This window comes from Parus major, chromosome 4, assembly GCF_001522545.3.
Source record: "Parus major isolate Abel chromosome 4, Parus_major1.1, whole genome shotgun sequence".
In the NCBI taxonomy this organism is placed as follows: domain Eukaryota; kingdom Metazoa; phylum Chordata; class Aves; order Passeriformes; family Paridae; genus Parus; species Parus major.
Window position 1 is genome coordinate 39,774,222 of NC_031771.1, and position 23,003 is coordinate 39,797,224.

The 23,003-nt window shown below is 40.5% G+C and overlaps 2 protein-coding genes across 7 annotated transcripts in view; both read right to left on the reverse strand.

The window, feature by feature from the left end:
* Nucleotides 1–686: 686 nt before the first annotated feature.
* Nucleotides 687–21,493, reverse strand: PDGFRL (platelet derived growth factor receptor like). Of its 3 annotated transcripts, none has more exons than XM_015623863.3 (6): nucleotides 21,390–21,493; nucleotides 13,920–14,214; nucleotides 6,395–6,546; nucleotides 4,811–5,104; nucleotides 4,381–4,520; nucleotides 687–1,410 (listed from the first exon to the last, which is right to left on the reverse strand). In XM_015623863.3, exons 1-6 carry the CDS (start codon nucleotides 21,442–21,444, stop codon nucleotides 1,222–1,224), a joined length of 1,125 nt encoding a protein of 374 aa, XP_015479349.1. In that variant the 5' UTR covers nucleotides 21,445–21,493; the 3' UTR covers nucleotides 687–1,221. The 3 variants fall into 3 exon arrangements, with proteins under 3 accessions (XP_015479349.1, XP_015479351.1, XP_018861789.1); XM_015623865.3 differs by lacking the exon at nucleotides 21,390–21,493 and adding an exon at nucleotides 14,469–14,750; XM_019006244.2 differs by lacking the exon at nucleotides 21,390–21,493 and adding an exon at nucleotides 19,757–19,850 and having other exon boundaries at nucleotides 755–1,410.
* SLC7A2 (solute carrier family 7 member 2) overlaps nucleotides 14,126–23,003 on the reverse strand; it is a 61,133-nt gene continuing 52,255 nt past the window's right edge. For 3 of the 4 annotated variants that reach the window (XR_004496931.1, XR_004496929.1, XR_004496928.1), the window contains 2 exons: nucleotides 22,282–22,589; nucleotides 21,964–22,108 (listed from right to left, as the gene is read on the reverse strand). The gene's annotated coding sequence lies outside the window, so the exon portion shown is untranslated. Of the gene's footprint in view, nucleotides 14,215–21,963; nucleotides 22,109–22,281; nucleotides 22,590–23,003 lie in introns of those variants that run through there. The other variant, XR_004496927.1, reaches the window with a different exon arrangement.

The following is a 23,003-nucleotide window of genomic DNA, read 5'->3' on the forward strand; positions in this document are numbered from 1 at the left end:
AGGCCTTCAGAAGAAGAAAGCTTTAGAAATTCCGGTCAAATGAACTAAGTGTGTGACCAAGGGACCAGTTCCTGCTTTGCTTCCTTGTCTGTTCAGAATAAGTGAGTTTTCACTTGCCTTGTAAATAAAATGGCTTGCATTAGTTTTTGTCATTTCACTACTAAAGAGTAGATTTGTACTGAAAGTTCTAGCCCACATAAAGTTGATGCTTGAGACTAAGAAAAACTTTGCCAAAATGTCCAACAATGTTGTTACCAAGTTCTTTCCTTGTACTGGTAACTAAATCCAGGGTGAGAAAAGCAGAGGCTTATTTAACCAGGTATAGTTCTGTGTAAATGAAAATATCTTTCCTTTTCTCCTAAGTAAATTAATACAATGAAGTATTAGTAACCTAAGAAGAAATTCTGCTGTAAAACTGAACATTATTCAAATGTTTGCTTTTTTGCTTTTTTTTTCTGTAAACATTATTATATAAATAAATGCAGGTTTTACCTTTAGCAACCATAATGTGCTACATAATTTACTAAGAGGAACACCAGACATCTACTGAGGAGTGAACTACTAAGTAAGCTACATATTAAAGTTAGGTTGTAAGAATGCAACAACATAAGGAAAATCCACCATTCCCAACTGCTTACAAGTCTCTGGAGATATTAAATATATATGAAGGTGCTAGAGGGTATTAATCTTCACCAGGAGAAAAAATTTTATTTGTGTTTGTTTTTACACATATATGAAAATGAGCACACACACATTTATGTTTTCATAATGTTCAGAAATTTAATTATTCTTGCAAAATAAACAACTGCTATTGGTTAACTTTGCTACAAGGCTTTTTTAGTTTGCTTTTTTGTTGTTGTTTTAAACATGTACAGCACTCTTAAAATTGCATGTTCCACACAGCGGGTTGACCTCATGCAAGAGTCTGAGGGAAAGACTATATGCAAAGAAAAGCTGAAAGAGCACCTGTTTCTAAATATGCACACGCCCTATGCATGTTCAGACTACAACTTTCATGCTTCATAGTAGTTTCATTAACTCACAACTGACTACTGCTGGACAGAGTAAACTCTGTTGTGGCCTGTCAAGCCAGTCAACATGCAATGCATTGACATATAAAAGAAACAGTGAGTGAGAAGCTATATTTAAACCTTAATAAAGAAAATTTATTGCTGTAATGTCAAATAACAGAGGCCAGTCCACATCCAGAAGTCTTTCCTATCACTTCAGTTCAACTTTGGTAGCTACTGTTGTTTCTCCTTGTAGGTTCTGAGCTATACAAACATAGTTTCCCACATCTATGTCTTCAAAATCCTCCACAAGAAGAACACTCTTTGAGATTCTTGTAGTGTGTCCAATTCCTCTGTTTATCAATCTCCAGAAGTTTTGAATAATCACAGGCCTCCCAGACTGTTAAAAAAACAAAAAACAACCCACCCACATAAAATAGGTGATTCCACAAAGTGCATTTAGTGACACCACCCCACCACCCTGAAGCAAGAGGTTGGAGAGTAGAAGCCTATATCCAAAAGTCAGCCCTAAGTAGGGAACTGAAGGTGTCTGGTAGTGGCAGCGACATTCCTGCATCAAATATTGATGTACCAATAAGCTGTGCCAAATAAGGATAATACAATGGCTCTTCACTCCAAGCACAGGTTCTGGGCTTGCCAAAGCTCTGCCTGTGTGTGAGCTCAGTTTTAGGCCACTTGCTAAGGTTGCATTTGGGTACCTGATCAAATAGGTGAGATATCCTGGGGAAGGTGTCAGGAGATGTGTGAGCTCATTTTCAGACTTCAAGCATGTCTCAGAAAGAAGGCAGCAGTGGCATGAGTTAGCTGACTGAGCTTTCACTGTCTTTTAGCACAGTGAATAGCTGTAAGTCACATGTTGAAAACTAATTCCTTCTCCAGTTTTAGAAAACACTGCATTAGATAACATACAAACAGTAACAATCCTCACATTCTGCTTTCAAAAATGTATCTGTAACTTCAAAGCAAAAAATACAACCTTCCAATGTTAATATCAAAAAATGCTTTTTTTTGGGGGGGGGGGAATGGGGAGGGGGTTGGTTTGTTTGGGATTTTTTTTGTTATTAAATAAAAGGCTTTTTTTTTTTTTTAATTCTATAAGGGAGTTCTCTAAAGGGCTGCTTATAAGGACACACTGCCTCACTGCCTGGCACCTCAGAAGGTCACAAAATACTGGATAAGAGAAATTGGCCCAATGATAGATTAAGGCAGTCTCGTTTCTTCCAAAATCCAGCAGCTGCTAGTCAGCTTTAAGCACACTGGCTTCTGCTATACCAATAACTGGGATAAAAATGCAAGAGAGAGGTTTCTGTGTGGAAACCATCTTTCCTTGCTTCATGAGCTAGATTAACCATTTACCAGTATGAATGCTACAAGGCTTAAGCTAAATGTAGCAATAGAATAAGTTAGACACTTATGCAGAGTCAAAGCTACAATCTCACACTTGCAAAATGACCAATACAAAGGCAGCTCCCATTCTTCCTGAAACTTAGGGATGAGTCACAGTGCAGTCAGAGAATGCCTAGGAAGTGGCAGGCATTACCAGCTTTAGAAAAAAAAGATATAAATTCTTGGCAGTTGTAAATGTAATAGAAATTTTTAAACCTTTAAAATTAATTAGGCCACATAGCAAAGCACTACCTCCCATTCCAAACCTGAAAATTGAGTGCTGCCTACAATCAAGGAATAGTGCACACTTAATTCAATTCTAAGTTACAGTTGGTGTATTTAAGAAGTAACTTCCTTGACCCCACTGAAAGTGAAGGTAAAGGCTGTTCCCTGCTTGCCTGGTTGGGTTCTTGTCCATTTTTCCTCAAACTACCTACCTTCTGCTTTGAAGCCTATTGCACAGAATCACATTAAGGGTGGATCTGTATGCATTAGCAGCAGGTGAATGAGCAAATGCAATTGTCAGGGAGTGGCAAAGGGAAACAAGAAAAAAAAAACAGAGTGGAAAAAAAGCAGAGGGGGAGGTTAGTGACTACAGAGATAAAATGAGGGTCTCCACAATGCACCAAGCCTAGGGACAAGCAAGGATTAATGTGCTACTTCTGCTCAGGAATCACGGAGTAGATGAGAGCCCAGCTGCTGGGTGGTGTGGGGTGGGACAAAACTACCACTGAGCAGAACTGAAGCAGCATCATGAATGGAAACATCCAGTGAATCTTAGAACAACATCAGTCCTTTTTCTTGCATAAAAGGTCTGTATGACCAGTAGCACTGATGGTCCTGTCTCTTCTCCTTCCACCCCACCCTTTTTCTTTGCAGTATGTGAACACTCTCAATAAACGTTAGGTCTCCAACAAGCATACAGTGCTTCTACTCTGACATCAACTTGATCCTTTTGTTGGGACAGAAACCCAAACACAACTCTCCCCTCGTTACCCCCAGGCACAGCTGGGGCTGAGACAGTTAATCCTAGTGGATAAGCACACCAGCCCTTTCCAGGGCAGATGCAGGCCACAGGCCAAAGCCTCTCTCACCCCCACAGGTGGGTGCAGTGAGAGGGTGTAGTGCACTGATGATAGTGCATGTGCCCTGCACTGCAGCTCTAGTATCCATAGCAAACAAGGGAGATAACCTGCATGCCCTAGCTGTTTGTATTCAGCCAGTGCTAGAGAGGTGTAAGCACGCACGCATCAGGTGCTGTAAAACCATCATGAGCAGCTGGGCCAGTAACAGCCAGCAAACCCAGCTGGGGGCAGCCTGGCAAAGATGCAAAACTAGGGTGGACACTAATGAGATACAGAGTTTTAGGAGGGCAAGCTGGGTCTAGAATGAGGCTGATTAATAAATGAGCTCCTGCAGTAACAGGTGAGGGTGGGAAAAGAGAGGGGACCTTCAGTGATGTTAGTCAGATACATCTTATTTTGTGGAAGAAAAGAGACCACAGATTCACACTGTGTTCCTGTGGGTTCTTCCAGATGACGCTGGGCAGAAACAGATTCTACTTCTGGATATGGGCAAGCTTAAAAATTCTGTGCTGGGATAATTCATGCACCCAAGCTATGGAAAAAGAAGGGTTATTGAATGCAGAAGCATCAGTGAGCCTTGTGGCTTGCCCTAGAACAGACTCCTGATGCTGGTTGGCTTTGACCCTGTCTGAGGCTTTCTTTGGAAATGCTGCCAGAGGCCAAGTATTTCTGGAATGAAAATCTGAGGCTTTCCTGAATTGGATTTTTACTAACAGGCCTCTCCAACTTCATCCCTGTGCTACTTCTCAGGGAAAGACAGGCTGAAGTTGAAAGGGGATATGCTGCCTCCTCCTGCCACATGCCTGAACTGGCAAGAACATTCAAAACGCTGTCTTTGTGAAGAACAAACTATTTCAGGCAGGGCATACACCTCTTACCTCTTGTCCTGGATACTGCCACTTGAAGTTCACATCCACATCAGGCTCCCCGAGGACTGTGCAGACCACATGAACTCTGTCACTGAGTCCGGCTCTACTGGATGACACTGCAATTGTGGTTGAGGGTGGGCCCTTGGGAACTGAAACAAAGACAGTATTTAGAAAATCAGCTGCTAAAAGTTAAATACACTGATAAAATTGAGAGTCAATTTTTGACTCAGTTTGCTTACTGCAAAAGGTGCTTTACACCTGCAACTTTCCCCTCTAAACTGGGAAACTTGTGGAATTTAAACCTGATAAATGTTTTATCACATATACTTTTGATCAAGATTTTAAAACTCTCATTACATGACTTATTTCACTTTCTAAAAATTATTTTCTTAATGTCAGTAGGAGAGTCAATTTAAGGACAGAGAAAACTGCTCTTTACCTTCCACATACAGTAGGTGGTATTTGATGGAAATCTGAGGTGCTCCCTGTGACTCTGCTTTGCAGTAGACAATACCTTTATGATCAGAAGTAGGGTGCTGGAATACAAAACCCTTCTTTGCATCATAAATAATATCAGTTCCATCTGTTTCAATTTCTCCTGCTGGAAATTCCCTGTGAAGAGTCACTTTTGCTGAAGGAGTAGTAACACGGCATGGGATGACTGCAGGTTTATCTGGGTTCAGGTAGACAATCTCAAAATAACTGGGAGTAGGTACAAAAAGTTCCTCTTTGTCTGTGCAGAAGAGTTGACATAATTACAGAAATATTTACATTGTTATTTAACAGAAAGAAAAGTACATTTGATGAAAGAAAATAGCTGTGAGCAACATTTAAAACAAAAAGCTTTGGATTAATTTTAATATGCACACACAAAAGAAAAAAAAACACTACTTGCATTAAAAAACATTACATTGAAAACAAAAATGAAGTATTTTTTTGATCTTAAGAAAATCTTTGGAATGTCTTTTAGTAAGCTGCCAAATACTTATCTGGATCCCATCACCAATGGTAAGATAAGGACTACTAGAAATAAGATACTTCTTGAAGCTACAGACTTTTTATACCTATGCTTTTAGAAAAAAGTTTGATTTACTGTCTAAAGTAGATGAAATATTTAGTGCCCTCAGAATCGCAGTTAAGGAGTATTTCCATAATTGGCATGCTTCTTAGAAATCTAAATCTGAAATTCCTCTTTCTAGCATGAGCATTTACATAATAATTTGACTGAAGAGTTTATTCCAGTCTTTCTAAGCAATGTAGCCTAAAAACATTAAGCACTTCTGTCTCACGGTCCAATCTAACTCCAAAATGTATTGCAAACAATCCTCTCTTAACGTTTTGTACTGAAACATTTTCTAGTCACAAATACTTTAGCTCTAATGAAGCATCAAAAGTTGTTTTACTATTCAGAACAGCTTCCAGAAGAAAAATTGAACCATTTGATTTCAGCTCTGTTGTACCAAGCAGCAGTAAACTTTGCACAGGCTCTGGGGGACATCACAAGCACTTGAAGAGTGTTTTGCCTCTCCACATGCTATAATGACTCTTCAGAGAAATTGTGGCCTTACCAAGGTCAGCAAGGTCAAGTTTTTTAAGGCAGTGCAAGTAACCAGAATGAAGTGGCAGTGGGAGAGAGTCCATGGGGTCATCTAAATGCCATGACAAAAAGAATCTCCTGCACAGATTTATTTTCTTTATCAAGACACACTTTCAAGAATGAAAATATTTTTTATTTGTTTTGTAGAAAATCCTCAGGAAGTGTGTTACTATTTTCTATGGTATGTGCTTTTCATTCCATTTTCCATTACCTTGGATATTTTGCATAATCTGTAGGGAAAATGGACTCCAAAAAATCACACTAAACCAATTATTTTCTCCCACCAGCACAGTCTCACTTAACATCCACAGGAAATAGATGAAAACTATGGCAGTAAAATCTTGACAGTGAAATCACTGATGAAGTTCTATTCCTGTCTAACCAGCAAATATATTTCCATTAATAATCCCCGAGTGAATTAATTACCTGTGAAAAAGATGTATGTTGACCCTGTTTTAGTCTCATCCTTCCTGCATTTGTTACCACTGCACAGCTGAAGCCAGCAGCTGTATTCACCTGTGTCTGCTGCAGTGGAGTTTGCAAGGATCAGCTGACTATACCTGTCGAGCTGCTTTATGCTGTGGAAAAATAAAAACAAAAGACAAAGACAAGCACAGATGTATTTCCTTGTATATTTCTGTCAGCTCATTCCCACTTATGATTTTTTCATTCCTTCTCTTAAACTGACCCTTTTCACTTTCAGAGCTCTGTTGCAACTTCCCCTTTTGCTCCAGCAGAGACTGTTTACGTATTTTTATTGATTTTAACTACATTTAAGAGCTTGCAAGCTTTTTATTCCAGCCTTTCTAAGGAATGTATCCTAAAACCACTAAGCACTTCTGTCTCATGGTCCAATTTAACCCCAAAATGTATTTTACATGAGCAGTCTTATTGATTTTAACTACATTTAAGAGCTTCAAAGTTTTTGTCTTGTACAGTTCATTTCTGGATTCCTTCAAGTCTCTCTCTTCAAGGAATTTTGAAATTGGGCTCTGACTATTCTAGGCCATATGTTCAACTATGTTTTTTTTCTAATTTGTCCATGTATAGCCCTTTCCTTCATTCTACAAGTCAACCCACATGCATCTCAGTACTTCTAAAATACTGTAGCACTGCTTCAATAGTACCTAACAAAGATAATTCCCAAGTAGTCAGTAGCAAACTCTAATTTCTGCCTGCTTTCAGTGTGAATGCTTTACCAATTTTTAACATACTGGTCCAAGTTTCCACTTGCAAAGAGCTGCTATTTGGATTGGATGCTTGGATTTGTCCTGGTAGTTAAGCCACTTTGCATCACCTACTTCTGTGGTCTGTCACCTCACTGGAGCTTCCTCCACATCTTTGGCTATTTTAGAGCATGACCCTGAAAACTGCTGGAGGTGTACTGGCAGCACCATCACTAACTACACAAAATTCAGCCTGTGTGATTATTTCAGACTTGATTTGCCTTTATTTTTTTTCCTTCTCCTGAATTTCCCAGGCAACTTCACTAATAATCACTAAAATAAGTGGATTGACATTTGTAAATGTGCAAATACTTATAAATATGTAGATATATACATAGATACAGATAATTTTTCTAAAGGGTAAAGGTGCTATCTTATGAAATACAGCAGCTACAGTCTCATCTTGTTTCTTTTTTTTAATATAATATATATTGATATAATATATATGTCTTTTTAAATATATTTTAAGGTTTACTTTCCTGGTTCTTTCTGGCAGACAGATAGTGGTGTGGTTGGCAGTCTGCTGGGTTGACTTTTGATGGATTGCAAAAGCAATGGCCCAAGAGTGCTAGTTCTCAGGGAACCCTGTCAGCACAGCCATGTGGCAGAACTGATGCACTCTGCTGCTGCTCCAACCCTTAAAAATGTTCTTCTCAACCAGCTCCCTTTCATGGTAGTGGATCTAGGTCATGAAGGGTTTCCTCTTTCCTTTGCAAGACATTGAGTTACAAGGTAATTTCTTTTCTAACCAAGTCAGGAATGATTTTTCCAAGTTTAGGAATTTGATAATGAAGTCTTTTTACTGTTTTAAATGGTATTTGGAAAAATACACAGTTTGCATGAAGACTTAACATCTCATATTCATTCAATTGTGGGTTTTTTTAATATTTATTACCCTCCTAATTCTTACTAATGTGGCAGTACCCAACTGAATCATTTCTTTCTGGGACTAGCATCTTTGAAGAAATTTTTATCCTCTAACACACCTCACAACTAAGTAACAGGAGTACTACAAACATGTCTGAGTGTACTGTGTTATCTAAATGCTCTGTTTTGCTTAATTCTCCACTGCAGGCAGAAAAACTGTTTAAACAGAGGCCACCACTTCAGTTGCATGTGCATCCCAGAAGTTCTGATTCCTCAGGTGTTCTGGTAGCTGTTTGCACAACTACCAGCAATCACAAGCAACAGTACACGTATTCAGCCAACATTCAGCCTTTAGTGAGGCCAGCAGCTTAGAGATTGAAACTACACCAAATACACACTTCAGAGATAACTGAGAATTCCCTTTTCCAGTAAGCCCTCAGACACCATTAGTACATGGATCCACCACAGAGGAGCTTTGAGGCCTGCCTCAATAAACAGGCAAATCACTTTCCCTATCCACAAATGCACTTGACCTACACAACCTTGTCTAACGCCATTTTTTGGAATCATGTAATTATGGTGCAGTAGCCTTTCCATTTTTAATATATACACTACCTTACATTATAAACTATCTTCAGTTTTTGGATAACATTTGAGAGATTCCTATCTGTACAAGAGAACATGCTGTGTATCATACCCAACAGGAAGAAGAGATAAATCCAAGACATGTCCTAGTCTGTATTATTACTATTTAGTTTCATATTCACATTTCATTAGCTGTATGACTACCTCAGAAAAAAATGTTTTCCAAGGATCAAGTACTTAATGTCAACAATACAGAGAAACCATTATGCCAGAACACTTTTGCTTCCAATCATTAATGCAGACACTGAGCTATAGCTTTAAATCCCAACAGATAGCAAAATAAGGTCAGAGTTAATTAATTATTGTACAGTGTGTTCTTCTTAACTGAGAACAAGCTATCCAGTAATCAATGGAAATAACCTAGCAAGGTAGTCATCCACAAACATGCAATAACAAAACCTGGCATCTGAAAGCGTTGAAACTTGAGACAGGACCATATTAAGTAGACAAAACAGGCCATATAAAATAAAGTATAAATGGTAAATCCTGCAGCTGACCAATATTTCCAGGGTAACTTATTATTTGATTAATATTTCATTAGTATTTTAGATGCTGGGAAATCTGACCCAGAAGCCAAAACTTTGCTGTATTTTAGATGTCACAAAGTAAAAATGTTGTATATATGAACATTACCAGACTGTTTAAAGAAACTAGAAAAGCAGCCCAAAAATCTTATTCCATATATTCATCTTATTAAACTTTATTTAAAGTTCTGAAGATTTTTGCCAGAAACTATACCACATTTAGAAACTAAAATATATATTTATATGAAAATATAGACAGTGTAAATAGCATCACTCAAAGAGCATCTACCAAACTCCTCTCAAGCAGCCGCCTTCATACTGACAAGAGAGCTTATCCCAAATCAACACACTCACTAGAACAGGAATGTAACATCTTGCTGTTTTACAGAAGGAAAACATCCTTAGCTTTCAATCTTCAAAGCACAAGCAGCAAAATCAAATTCAGTTATACACATGAGGACAACTGACATCCCATTAAGCCTGTAGAAGTCTGCCTTCAGTGAAAGCAGTCTAATTTTGGCCCCTACCACACCCAGTTTCCTCAATATTTGTGAGAGTGCTCCTGTCCAGACACCCTCCTCCCACATGAATGTACATGTGATGCATATCCAGCTGTTTGTCCCAGCTTCTTCCATTAGAGCAGCTCAATTTCATGTGAGTTTACTCATCAGAGAAAGTTAAATGCAGCTGGTTTTAGGCAGGGGAGAGACCCATGCTCCAATCAGGCAGCACAGAGACTGTGTGAAGTCAGAGCAGCTTTCTGCTATAAAGCTTTAGTACATGGAAAATGTGCCTGCCCTGATTTTTATTTTCATCCCTCTCATGTGTGGTAGATCCAGTTTCTGGGTGAGCCTCCAGTCATTAATTTGTTATTCACAGTCTTACAAAACAGCATTCCAGTCCTTCCATACTGGGGGTGCAAGAGCAACCTCTGACTGTTAACACCACCAATGTTTTTTGGTGCCAGCACACAAAATTTTCAGACAAGAAGTATTTATGTGCTGCACAAAGCAAGAGAACATTACAGATAACAGGCTAGTTCTGAAGTCAGCTTGTGTGCGTCCTTAAGTTGCAAACCATGTTTACATGATTTGAGCTTTCTCCCCAGAGCTGTACTTCATGCTACAATCTCTAAAGCTAAGTAAATTGTTTCAGTGTGTACTCCAGTTAGAACAGAGGAAAAGCAGAATTTCTGCTCCATCTCAGCATGAAGCAGCCAGAGTCCTCCTCCTCCTTTCACTCGGCATCTCTCACTCCCTCGGATATGATAATTTTAGCACATGTAACAGCTCCAGTCCTATTAAAAACTGAGACTTTCTAGTACAGCAAGCAAAATATTTTATTTACCAGGTTGTAAAGAATGGCTACAAGGAAAAAATTCAATGAAATCACAGCCAGTAATACTACAGAAATGGCTTTTCTAATTAAAATCATCCTCCTTAGAAAAGGCATATTGTCCCCCAGGTTTGTGTATTCTCCTTACCATATGGGTGAGATAGAAATGCAGTAAGCACAGCATGGAGGCAAAACATCTGTTTTTTATCCCTACTTCTTTTTGTAACCTCCCATAGAAAATACATGACATTGATGCTAAATTTAATTAGTTGCAAGCCAAAATGCCAGAGTAGTTGAATTTGTACATCCTTTCTATTATTTAAGGGAAAAGTAAGAACTGGATGCCGGAGCATCTGTTGCTTATAGGAACATTAAAATGAACAGAAGAATTCTATCACTAGACCCCAGCAACTGCAGGGATCTCATCACCAGTTTCTCTCCTCCTTTTCACTTTTCCTCTGGCACACCAACCCACTCCTTCTCCATTTTCCATTACTTCCTCTTGGCCCCATTATGTCCCCCTGCTGCTGCCATCAATTCTGGTTTGCACCAGTAGCCCAACTCCAACAAGATGCTCATGGAAATCTAAGGTAAAAAAGGCCCAGCTCAGTTATTTAGCTTGGGTTTTGCCCCACACCTCACTAGCTGGTAATGAAGGGAATGTCTTATTCTTGGTCTTTAAGTACTCAAAAAATATTAGAAGATACTGGATATATACCTACCCAGATGATTAAACTATTTCTGCTGTGGGTTATTATTTGCTAATAATTTTTCTCCCCCTCTGTTCTATATTCATAATTTTGTTTTAAAATAATGAAGGCAATGTATTTATAAAACTTTTAAATTGCCTATTGCAGTTGATGCTTGGTTCATGGTCTTGCATATGCCATGAATAAGATCTAAGCTCCTTTTGAAAGATAATAGCTTTGCTGACTTTTTCTGATGGCAGCTCACTTACAAACCCTGCTAACTGAGCTAAGTAACCTTTATGATAATTCCAATTAAACTCCATCAAACCTTTCTGAAACCACAGAACACAAATTTAAAATTTCACATTCTACAGAGCAGACTTTATTTCATAGGCACCTATTAGCACTACAGCAAAGACCTTAAGATAATTACCAAAGCCATGCTAAAAACATGAAGAAAATGTAACTTCACAGGGATTCTGTGGTCAATGTCTCCGGAAATTATTACTCTTCTGTGACTCTGAAATCTCCTTCTAATCTATGTTTTCAATTTCTCTAGTTAATTTTAGGATCTTCTGCTTTCATTCAAAGCTGCTGATTTAGTCAAACACAGCCTTACTGCTTTAACAACTTATTTCAAAAGCTATGACCATTATATTTCAATACAGATCCTTAAGTATATGCCTAACACACTTCTAAAAGAAAATAAATACTTAGGCAAGTAACATCCACCCAGTTCAAATGTTTTATAGCGCTTATTTTGCGTGGCGTAACTAACTTTTGTTGTATGGTTAAATTGCTACTGCTAACTTGACTGAGTACAGAAATGTAAATTGCTGAGGCAGCAGGATCCCAAACTACTTCAAACTGGAAAACAGAAAATTACACAATAATGACATACATATCTTTTTCCTGTTTCCCCAAACTATCTCAATTTCTTGTATTTTGTCCCACATGCATCAACAGAGAAACTTAATTTTGCATGAGAGGAATAGACAGTCAAATAACCAATCAAGAAGCAATCTGATTCCTCTCCAAAAACCTCCGAATACTTGCCCCACCTTCAATGCCAGATTCTGACACTCAGTGTGGCTTGGAGGTCTACAGGACCAAACCACACCAGCAATCTATTTGCAAATGCACAAAACATTAAGACAGACTTGAGAATGACAACCACCACCACATACACATGAACTCCCTGTTGATTTGCACATCCAGCTCTGGCTTGCTGGGAGGCTAGGTCTGTACTGCAGCTAATAAACGCCACCTGCTGAAAGAAACCTGGATAGAACAGTACTCCTTGCAAAAGAATAAGCAGTAGCAGTTCAAAGCAACCACAAGATCTTTTGACAGATACTGCTGTGATAAGCCAGCAGCAGGAACCAGCTTGCTGCTGTAATTTACTGAGGCAGAAGTCTTGTACTCAGCCAGGGTACCTCTTGAGCGCCTCAGCCAACAAGGGACAAGCAAATAATTGCACAGAGAACTGGCTCATGAATTACAGGAGGATGTGCTAGAGATCACAATGTGTAACTGCCATTCATCAACACTCCCCTTGGGAAAGAGAAGTGGAAAGAAGAAGAATGTATCTGAAAAACTAATTAACTGTGAGTGATTTTAAGGTAACATCACACCTGTAAATAGTGAATAGATCACTGAGAGTCAGATAACCTGAGTTACTTAGAGAGACCATACACACTTCTACTTAATTTAGGAACAACAGGACAAGAGCAGCTGGTATTTTGACTCATAACTCTGTGCCCCTCTCACCTAATAATCCAAGAAAAGCTCCTAACAATTCTTGCTTTGGGTATCACTCACAGTGCTTCACTGCCTCCATAAAACAGCTGGTGAAAACAAACACTTCTCAGAGCAATAAAATGCCTGTGGAGGACATCCTTAAGCTCCTTATATGCCCCTTCTCTTTCTAATATGGAACTAAATTACTACATTTAATCTACATGTCCCATCCTCAAAAACCAGGATGGTAATCTACGGAGAGTCTCAGAAAAGATGTTCAGAGCAACAGGACACTCAGATAGTGGGGCAGTTAGTTCCTCTTCCTGCTCTAACAAATCTTTATATGGTTTTCCTTAAGATGTCACAAGATAAAAGAAAAAGCTTTCCTCGATGTAAAGTGGCAATCCTCAGTGTTATACTCCAATGCAACACAAGCCCTGCAATTTCATTTTGCATGCCAAGTCAACTCTGACTGAACCACTACTCTCACTTGCTCCTTAGCATGAAGGCTGGTGAATTTTTCACTCGTCAAGAGATGCGAGTTTGAGCCTCTTCAGGAAATTAACCTTACTACCTCACATGGTAGCAACATTAGCAATCAGTACAGCCCAACATGAGCAGGTCTCTGCACAGCAACAGAGTTGGTAGTGAGCACCTGACATCCACTCACACGTTTTGAGAGTTTTACTTTGGACCAACCCTAACGTGGCTCCCTGTTTGTGGTTGAAGCACAAGGGTGAATATCATCTTCATTTTATATTCATCTGAAGGAAACAGAGTTCACTTGCTGTAAGACTATCCCACAATGCACATCACAAGGCAGTAGCTGGTGATGACTAAAAGTTGCTCATCCTTTTTGCTGTTGAATTCAGTAAGGGAAAAAAAGTTCTGTATTTTTCCTGCAAAAAAATGAAAAATGGCTTACCTGAGTCTGGAGTCTTTAAAGGTGTCTAAATAAGGAGGATAGCTCCAAGTAACATTATTCCCCTTACATCGCAGTTCTATGGTTTCTCCTGCAGCTAGGCTTAAGGTGGCTGCTAGTTTCTGGAAATGACCTTTATCCATCATCTGTGTCAGTATGGACTGAGACTTCAAAGAGGAGTCCATGGATTCTCTCTCCTTCATTTTGGGAGCCTTGGGTTTTACTTTCTTGTTAACAGGCTTAATTTTGTTTTCTCCAGGTTCTTTGGGACGCTTACTCTTTGCAGGCTGTCCAATAACTGGTAAAGTAAAGTAAAGAAGGCAATGTTACTGATTAGAAAAATTTTATACAGTCTTTTGAAAAAAAACAAAACCAAACTTCCTTATCATCCCAGAGAATAACTGAAGTTTTGCTCTTCCTAAAAAAGATGCATAAAACTTAGTAAGAGTTAATTTCCTTAAGTTTATGAAGTCTGCCATGACCCATTTTCCTGGGGAAAAAGGAAAAAAAAAAGAGAGAGCTTTCAAGAACATGTGGAAAATCTTTACTTACATAAACGGAGAAATATGTAAGGTATGAAAACTTTACAAATGGTAAGGGAAAGAAACACAGCACTTGTATCTCCAGCCACTTTTGTCATTTCCACCTCCTGGTGTTGCCATGCAGTACTCAATGCTACACAAGCTCTCCACATTCATGTCTCGTGCCCATCACCTCTGCATGACCTCTTCACACACCACGCTTCCATAAGGAACACGTGAAGAACTCACAAGTGCAGAACTTCACGACAATTTACAAAATACTGATAGTGATGCAGTTTTCTTCATTTACAGTAATTACCGAAATGCAAGTGGCACTTCAGTCACTTGAAGGTGACTTAAGTTGTCACTTCTCCATAAGAGCCATTTATTTTGACAGTCCAGATGAAGACAGAATCTTATTTAGAGACAAACAGTAAGAGGTTTCATTAGCTCCTAGAGAGAACAGGGATGCCCAGTTGCCTTAACAAAGGAAACAAAAAGAAAAATTTTAATTTTAATTTCATTTAAAAATAAAAATGAACAAAAAACTCTAACTGACATCAGGAAGCACAGTCCTTTTGTGAGACAAGCCTAAAACTACTTTTGTCAGACACCAGAAACGCCACTAACTGCGCCTGACAGCTAATTCTTGTTTTCCCCATAGAAACGCTGAGGTATTTCATTGTACAAATCAATCAACAAGCTCCCTCTGGAATGAAAAACTCAGCATACTCATATACACAGCACAATTAAAACTGGCACCGACTGCCAGTACGAACAGCAGGACTTCCAGATTCCTGCCACTGATGGCTCCTGTGACACTCCTCAAACCCCAGCTGGACACCTTGCACTGCGTCAGCTTTGACTTCTCCAAGTCCAGGCTGATGTACAACACATTTCTTTTAAACAGCTCAGTGCCTTGTGAGCACGAATTCAAAAACCAGGAAATTCTAGCGTTTTTTCCTTGCATTACATTAGAAAGGCTACAGTGGGTCAGGCCAAAATTATTTGCACTGACACCACCTAGTGACAGATGCCAGTCAGGGAACGGGGCAACCATCTCTGCTCCTTTGATACTGGTCTCCTAAGCTTCCAAGAACCTTTAGCTCAAGGGGTCTGTGAACCTTGTGATGCAGTTGTCATCATTTTATTGTGCTTGGCTGTTTTTGGTTTTGGGGTTTATTTTGGGTTTTTTATTACATTGTCCTTGGATGTTTTCCTTCATTGATTTGATGGTCAGTTTTGAAAATTATACAAATTACACATAAATACTAGATGCCTTCTAGTTTTTGTATTAAACAAATAAATATCCATGTTTCTCCAACAACATTCTCTCCAACACATATACTTTTACAAAACTTGAGCATTTTTGACTCATTTTCTTTCCAGAATAAAAAGTCCTACTCTGCCTAATTGTTCCTGTAAAGAATATACATCTTACAGCAATTCACTACACCACATTTGGGTGATGGTAGGAACACAAAAGGAGACTGTACACCAGATTCAAGGTATTCTCAGATCCAGTTGTACATATTAATGGTGTTTTCTTTCCTGTCTAAACAGCTCATTACTTTTCAAGATAACAATATTAGGAGCTGACTTTTTTTAAAATAATGAAGTGTAATTCCAAAAACACTTTCCTAAGAAGGAACTATTTGTTAAAAATTCGTAAGTAGAAACCCATCGAGACATCCATGAAGTTAGAACAATTTGTATTATTTAATGTCTACCAACAGGAAATCTGAAGTTCTATCCTGTCCCTGCCCAGTCTTTCAAAATTGAGAGATCATTCTACAGCTCTTTACTGACAGTTTTCTTTTCTTTTAACAGGTATTTTAAAATGATGAAAAGCATTTTCCTTAAAAGACCCTTGTTAAATTCAACTGGATAAAAGCAATTCCATCCATACTGCAAAAAGACTAATTCCTACTCATTATTTCCTATTAGTTACTGTTCCATGAGCGGTCTTCCCTTGTCTCACAGCACATTGGTTCCCATGGAATCTTTTACAACAGGCTTAATAAAAGCCTTGGGGAATCCAAATATATCAACCAATTCATACATGGCCACACTCTTACAAAAAGTCCTCAACGAACCACAGCAGACCTGAAAAAAAAAAGAAAAAAAAAAAGAAAAAAAAGAAAGTAATTCCAAAGCCATAATGACTTTTCAGAATTCATGAGTTCAGTTTACAGAATACAGACATCTGGCTTTGTGCCTCTACCTCCCCCAGATACTGTAATATATTAGGATATTCCATTTCCTGGAAAACGTATAGTTATATGATATGATATAGTGATATGTAGTGCTCTGGCAATCAATTCAGCTGGAAAAGACCTCTGAGATCATTGAGTCCAACCTTTGACCAAAACCCACAATGTCAATTAGGCCATGCCACTTTCCAGTCTTTCCTTAAACACCTTCAGGGATGGTGATTCCACCACCTCCACTGGCCGTTCATTCCAATGTCTAATCACACCTACTGAGAAGAAATTCCTCCTGATGTCCAACCTGAACCTCCCTTGGCCCTGCCTGAGACTCTGTCCTCTCGTCCTATCACTTGCTACCACCTTCTTTCAGGTAGTTGTAGAGAGTGATAAAGTCACCACTGAGCCTCCTTTTCTCCAGATAAGCAACTCCAGCTCCCTCAGCCACTCCTCATAGGACTTACCCTCTAGACCCTTCAACAGCTTCATTGCCCTTCTCTGGAAAAAGATGGTAAATTATGACAAGCTATGGACCTGGATTAAGGCTTCACCAATTTCAGATTCAAATTTCTTTTACACCTCAGGTGTATATCGTAAAATTATGGCACTTAAACAGTTTCTGCTGCTGATTTTCTTACTGATTCTTTTGGTATATTAATGAGATGTCCTCTAATTATTCTCCCCATAGAGAAAAATTCCATTTCAGAGTCTGCTCTTACAGAGTTTCATAGGATACTGCACTCTAAGTTCCTTCTATGCTTATCATGTCATTTTATCATTAAAAACTCCCTAAGCACCTCCATATGAACATGGGTGCACAAAGATAATTTTTTTAATTTACTTTCTACAGATGCTCTTTCTTATTCCCCATTCCTCCCAGCCATAAAAATTCTGCAGTCATGTCTCTCTGCCCCACCACAGTACAAGAGAAGGATTTATGACTGGTTTTATCCTTTTGTAGGCTATTTCTCAAACTCTTTTTGTCTGCTTTATTCTGTTTTTCATATTTAACCCACATGTGATTTAAGAAGCCTCCTCCTCTTATGTAATTCCCCCTTCCAAAATTAAATACATCAGTGGTTTCTTTGTCTTTTATTCTTCCTGGAAGAATATTAGAACTACAGTCTGGCTGTTCCACAGCAACATCTGAATCCAATTACCTGAGCAGCGCTCGAGATCAAGTCAAGAATTGCTGCTCTTCTGAAGGGCTCTCTGAATAGCAGCTCTAAGTCATTATTTGTGGCATCTAAACAATTGCATTCTGCACCACACCTCAAGATGTGTGACCTAGCCCATGTGAGGAGAAGTTATTACTCCTTTTGCTTTTCTATCCAGCCCTTGCTGCCCCTCTGATTTTCTTCAGCAGAGCAGTCATTACACATTGGGTGGTCAGTTACCAGGTTGGTTCTCCACAGGGCTGGTATTTCAGTCCTGATGACTTTTACCATCAAAACACACCAGGAAACAGATTCAAGACTTAAGTTTTCTTCTACACATACTGCCACTTCTCCCTTGGGTATGCTATTACATCTTAATAGAATTCCATCACATTACTGTGCCCTAGTACTGAAAGGTTCCACTGACGGGCCTGATAAGCCTTTTGAATATGCATTCCCATTTCAAATTGGCCATTCCAGTTCCATGTTGAACTTTCCAGACTACTCTGTAGCAGCACACAAGCTTTGGTTCAGCCATCCTTTTTCTTTTTCTTTTTTTTCCCATCAAACCCTACTGAAATTTGTTCAAACATTTTCATGACTTTTTTGCCAGCCTCCATCCTGACACTATTTCAAAGGCACACAGATCCTGCAATCTCACTTCTAGGAAATGCTTCATCCCATACTGTGTGCTCTGCCACACCTGAGCCTCTGTCTTTAAGAAACTGTTAAGGACTCCCCTATGAAAGCTTTTCAATTTTAAGTGCCAAAAGCCTGGTTTTGATTTTCTCAAGATGAAGTTTTTTCTCTCCACACAAGCTCCCTCTGTTCCATGTTTCTGCAGTTCAGCGAGTCTGAACACTTTCCTCCTACACTGCACTGCCAACTGCTCAGTGAGAAACTTGTCTGCCTGACTTTGTATTTCCCTGCAGGTAACAGCAGGGGCATTTCAGGAAACACATCAGATGAGCTTTGTCTTCCTACACAGAAAACCTGGTTCTGCCTCTATTGCACCTCCTGGAGAGGTGAGTTTCCAAGCAAGCTGTGGCCATGCTCCTTCCCAACACTCCCTTGTAAGTCTGCCCAGGTACCTACTGACACCACTATTTCTGCACCTCACAATTCTGTCTTCTGTCATAGCTGAAGTCTTTCTGTGCCAGGTAACTAAATTAACTGCTACAGTATCACCTGAGGTAAAGAAGACACACAATGAAATCCCTCCAGGAACATAAACCGTCACCAAGAATCCTCAATTTCCTTACCCAATCTGCAAGACTTTCCCAAGAAAGGGAATGAAGTCAACTAACCCATTTATGCAAGCACATGAATATGCCACATTTGGGATATTTTACTGTCTCACCAGAGGTATGCACAGACCCCTCACCATTTTAATAACACTGCATTGCTTAATGTTTCACTGCTCTAGTGCAACAGCACTTCTTATTATACATAAAAATATAATAAAATTGAGACTTAGAAAAATATTGAGAAAATGCCTCATTTCTCCCTCTGATCAGCTCCCAATTTCACTTCTAAGAGGCACTGTACTAATTTCAGCTGCAACAGTTCATTTAGGGTCCCTACTAACTCATCATGCCAAAGTAGGAGACTGTGCATCCACATGTCACAGAAATACATCATGCAGAACTTTTGCTCCTGATTCACAGTATTTGTCTCAACCTATCCTTTGTTTGTCTTCCCCTTGCTCTCACAAATATCACATACACAACAATTTCAAAATGGGTGTTAATTACATAATCCTGAAGAGCATTCATTTTTTATTTGATACATCACCTATATCCACATGCACATTCCACTGGTCCCACAGCTGCACAGGTTATAACTCAAGAAGGCCCCTGATCTTCAAGTTCAGCCTAGAGAACTTGAGAAACAGTGTGTGAGCATGGTCCCCCAACAAGCACAAAGGCATCATGTTCATTGTCCACAAGACATACCCATTCCACAAGGCAGGACCCATGCTACATCTTGGCACCGTCAGAGACCGAAAACACTCCAAAGTTACACTGATTACTTCTTCCTTGAGGTGAAAATAAATTAACTGTGAGGTTATCATAAAGTATAATTAACCAGGATTATCATATGAGGAAAGAGTATTTTTGATTACAAGTAATGTAACAGAACAAGTTGGATGCATCTCATCACTTGTGATACTTCAAATGAAAAGCTAATCATCCAAACAGAGCCAATCTGGAGGGCCATATTTCATTAGTTCATAAATTAATATAAGATAAATTAGGAAGGCAAATTTGAAATTACAGTTCCTCCATTAGGACTTCTACATTTAGCTTTAGACAATAAATTCTTATTAAATATGCCTGGTTACTTTTCCCATTTCTCCCAATTCTCTCCATTACTTTCTCACTGCATCTCTCCATCTGCTAAGCTCCTGGATGGCAGAGCAGGAAGCACCTTTATACACCTCAATGTAAACATGACAAACTGACAAAAACATAGACTTGGGAAATCATTAGCCCAAGTTTTAACTCAAATCTTATTCTAGTTTTTATTGCCTACCTCTCAAACAGAAAACACTCTTCTTGATGTGGTATACCCACAAACTAGATCTTTCAGCACAAATCCTCTCCCACACCACTCAGATCCACAGTGCAATTCCTCTCCATGTAGTCATGAGAAAATCTAGGCTGGAAAAGGCTTCTTGAAGTCCATTCCCATTTGTTCAGCTGTTATGAGCCTCGTCCAGTTGAGCTCTGACTTTTCCAAAGGCTGGAGACTGTACAGGCTCCTCGAACAAATTCTATGCTTAACAGCTCTCATGGTGGAGGACTTTTTATGCTCTTACAAGAATGTTTTCCTTATGACCTCCCAAAGTACCTGTGGTAACTGCTTCTGTCTGTCACCACTCACCTAAGAGCCTGCCTGCCGTTTCTCCACAAACCCTTCTATGGGCTACGCAGATCCCCAAGCCCTTCCACGGTGAAAAACAATGGAATTATTATTTTTTTTTTCTTATGAATAAGTATTAATAAGTTCATTCACGGTTTGCAAGAGTGAAAGAGCCTCTCTTTCTAGCTAAAGCCTATGTACGTAAAGAATTAGTTATGAATGTCCATTCCCAAAAACTTGCATTTCTTCACCAAGACTTCCTCACAACCTGAAGCAAGCGGAATTATAAGTGAAGTTCGATGCTCTCAATGGAACAATGATGCACGAAGTCAAAAACTTTTTTTGGTTGTTTGCTAAATCCCAGCACCACGTCCAGCGCTGTCCCTCCTCAGGCGCCACAAGGGACTGGACGCGAATTTACACGTTTTACCCCAGAGGGAGCGGGCGGCAGGAGCAGCCGCCGTGAGCGCCTAAAAGCCCGAAACGCCTAAACTCCACCAAAACCCAAAACCACATTTTCGGCGGAAAGCTTCAGCGACCTGCGATGCGAACAACCCGCCTTCCCTCCGCCTCTGCCCAGCGGGACGGGAGCCCCGCCGCCGGCCCCTCCCGTGATGGCTCCCGCTCCCGTCCCGGGGACGGTCGGGCCGGAGGGTACGGCTGGGAAAAGGGAAGCCCGCGGCGCCTGGCAAAGCGGGGGCACCCGTCGGGGCGGCGGCTCACCGTGTGGCAGCGCTTCCTGCAGGAGCAGCAGGCTGAGGAGCACCCAGAGCCGCATGGCGAGAGCGGCCCGGGCGCGGCAGAGGGGCGGGCACGGCGGGGGCGGCCCGGGGCGCCTCAGCGGGGAGGGGCCGTGGCTGGGCCGCTGCCGCCGCCGCCAGCCGCCCTCCCTCGCCCGAGACCCCGTGTGAGGAGCTGAGCTGCGGCCGCAGGGCGTTCGGGGACACTCGGGGACGGCTCTTGTTGAAGCCGCTGGTCCGTGCCAGCTGCCCCTCGCCATACGAGGCTCTGCACGGGTCCGGCTGTTTGTTGGCTGCCCTGGGGCCCGCAGCCGGCCGGGCAGAGCGGAGCAGCGAGAGCCGCTCGGGCTGCATCACAGGTGTCCCCAGCGCCGCGCGTAGGGCGCTGAGCAAGACAGCAAAACTACATTTTTACCTCAAAGTGCTGCACTCGTACCAGCCTGCCACGCCCAAGAGATTCCCATTAGCTCAGGAAAAGCTACCTCACTGTGGAAAACAGAGGAGGGCTCTCTCTGGTCCAGCCTGAGACTCCGTAGGCCGTGACACAGTTTTCGCGGATGCCCGTGAGAAGCGCATTGACACGGCGCACGTCTCTCTCTGCTGCTAGCAAAGAGACGAGGGTGGTAAACTTGATGTTTGCCGCATGTATGTTTCTGCCCACAATGAGCTGTAAAAAGCCATTCCTTGAAACGTGATGGTTTCCTTGGAGGAGAGAGGAGAGGAAAATGTGACTGGAGGGGCCACAAAGGTAGATGCAGGGCGAGGTTGGACTTGAACGGGAAAAATAATGGCTGTTAGAGATCACAGGCAGACCCCGTAGTAGACACAACCACAGCTCAGAGTGAATAAAAATAAATAAAAATTGTATCCCTTACCACAGCTCCAGGGCCACAGCAGATGTGAGAGCCAAGTATTTACAGTTTACTTAAAGGAAGCCTTGGCTTCACCTGCATCCACACAAAAAAAGACAGAAGGTCCACGTGTAATGCTCCTCCACCCTCATAAATACACGCACATGCAGAGTTTGGACACTTCCTTGCCTGACCCTGTTCTGACACTTCACTCTGGGGCACCCGGTTCGCAGAAAGAAGCCAGTAGGACCCAGGAGTAGAGGAAGATGATGGAATTTCATGGTCTCTTTTGCATTCTATTATCAGTGTATCATGAACATGTCATCCATTACCTGTAACAAATTAAGAAAAAGAATGTATTTGTTGCTATAGGATATTTAAAAAGCGTTTCCCCCTTGAAATAATTAGAATACCAGGTATTGTATATGAAAAGGTTATCAGTCTTTGCTTTAAGGTAAATGAATCTCAGCAAGAACTCAGAAAAGTTGTGTAGTATACACTGAAAATTTGCAGTGGAAATATTCACAACTCCTCCTTATGATGAAGAGTGGACTTTTTTCCCCCTGTCATCTGCAAAACTACTGGTTGCAATCCTTATGTGCTTTCCTAGGTGAAATTTCCCTTTTGCTTTCACACACAGAGTAGGTCAATGATCTAATGGTGTCTGAGCTTCAAGTATTAGCATATTATGGAAAATATGGTAATAGCACATGGAAATAACACTCAGGCTGCATTAATTTTAAGAA

Bases quoted from the DNA above. Each gene is read 5' to 3' on its own strand.
- PDGFRL (XM_015623865.3), bottom strand. From the start codon at position 14,610: ATGTGGAGAGCTTGTGTAGCATTGAGTACTGCATGGCAACACCAGGAG. The intron at 6,547-13,919 runs GTAAGCCATTTT...ATTTTTCCACAG, and splicing joins TTTAAAGACTCCAGACTCAG to CATAAAGCAGCTCGACAGGT. The intron at 5,105-6,394 runs GTAATTAATTCA...TCTTCTGCACAG, and splicing joins AACATACATCTTTTTCACAG to ACAAAGAGGAACTTTTTGTA.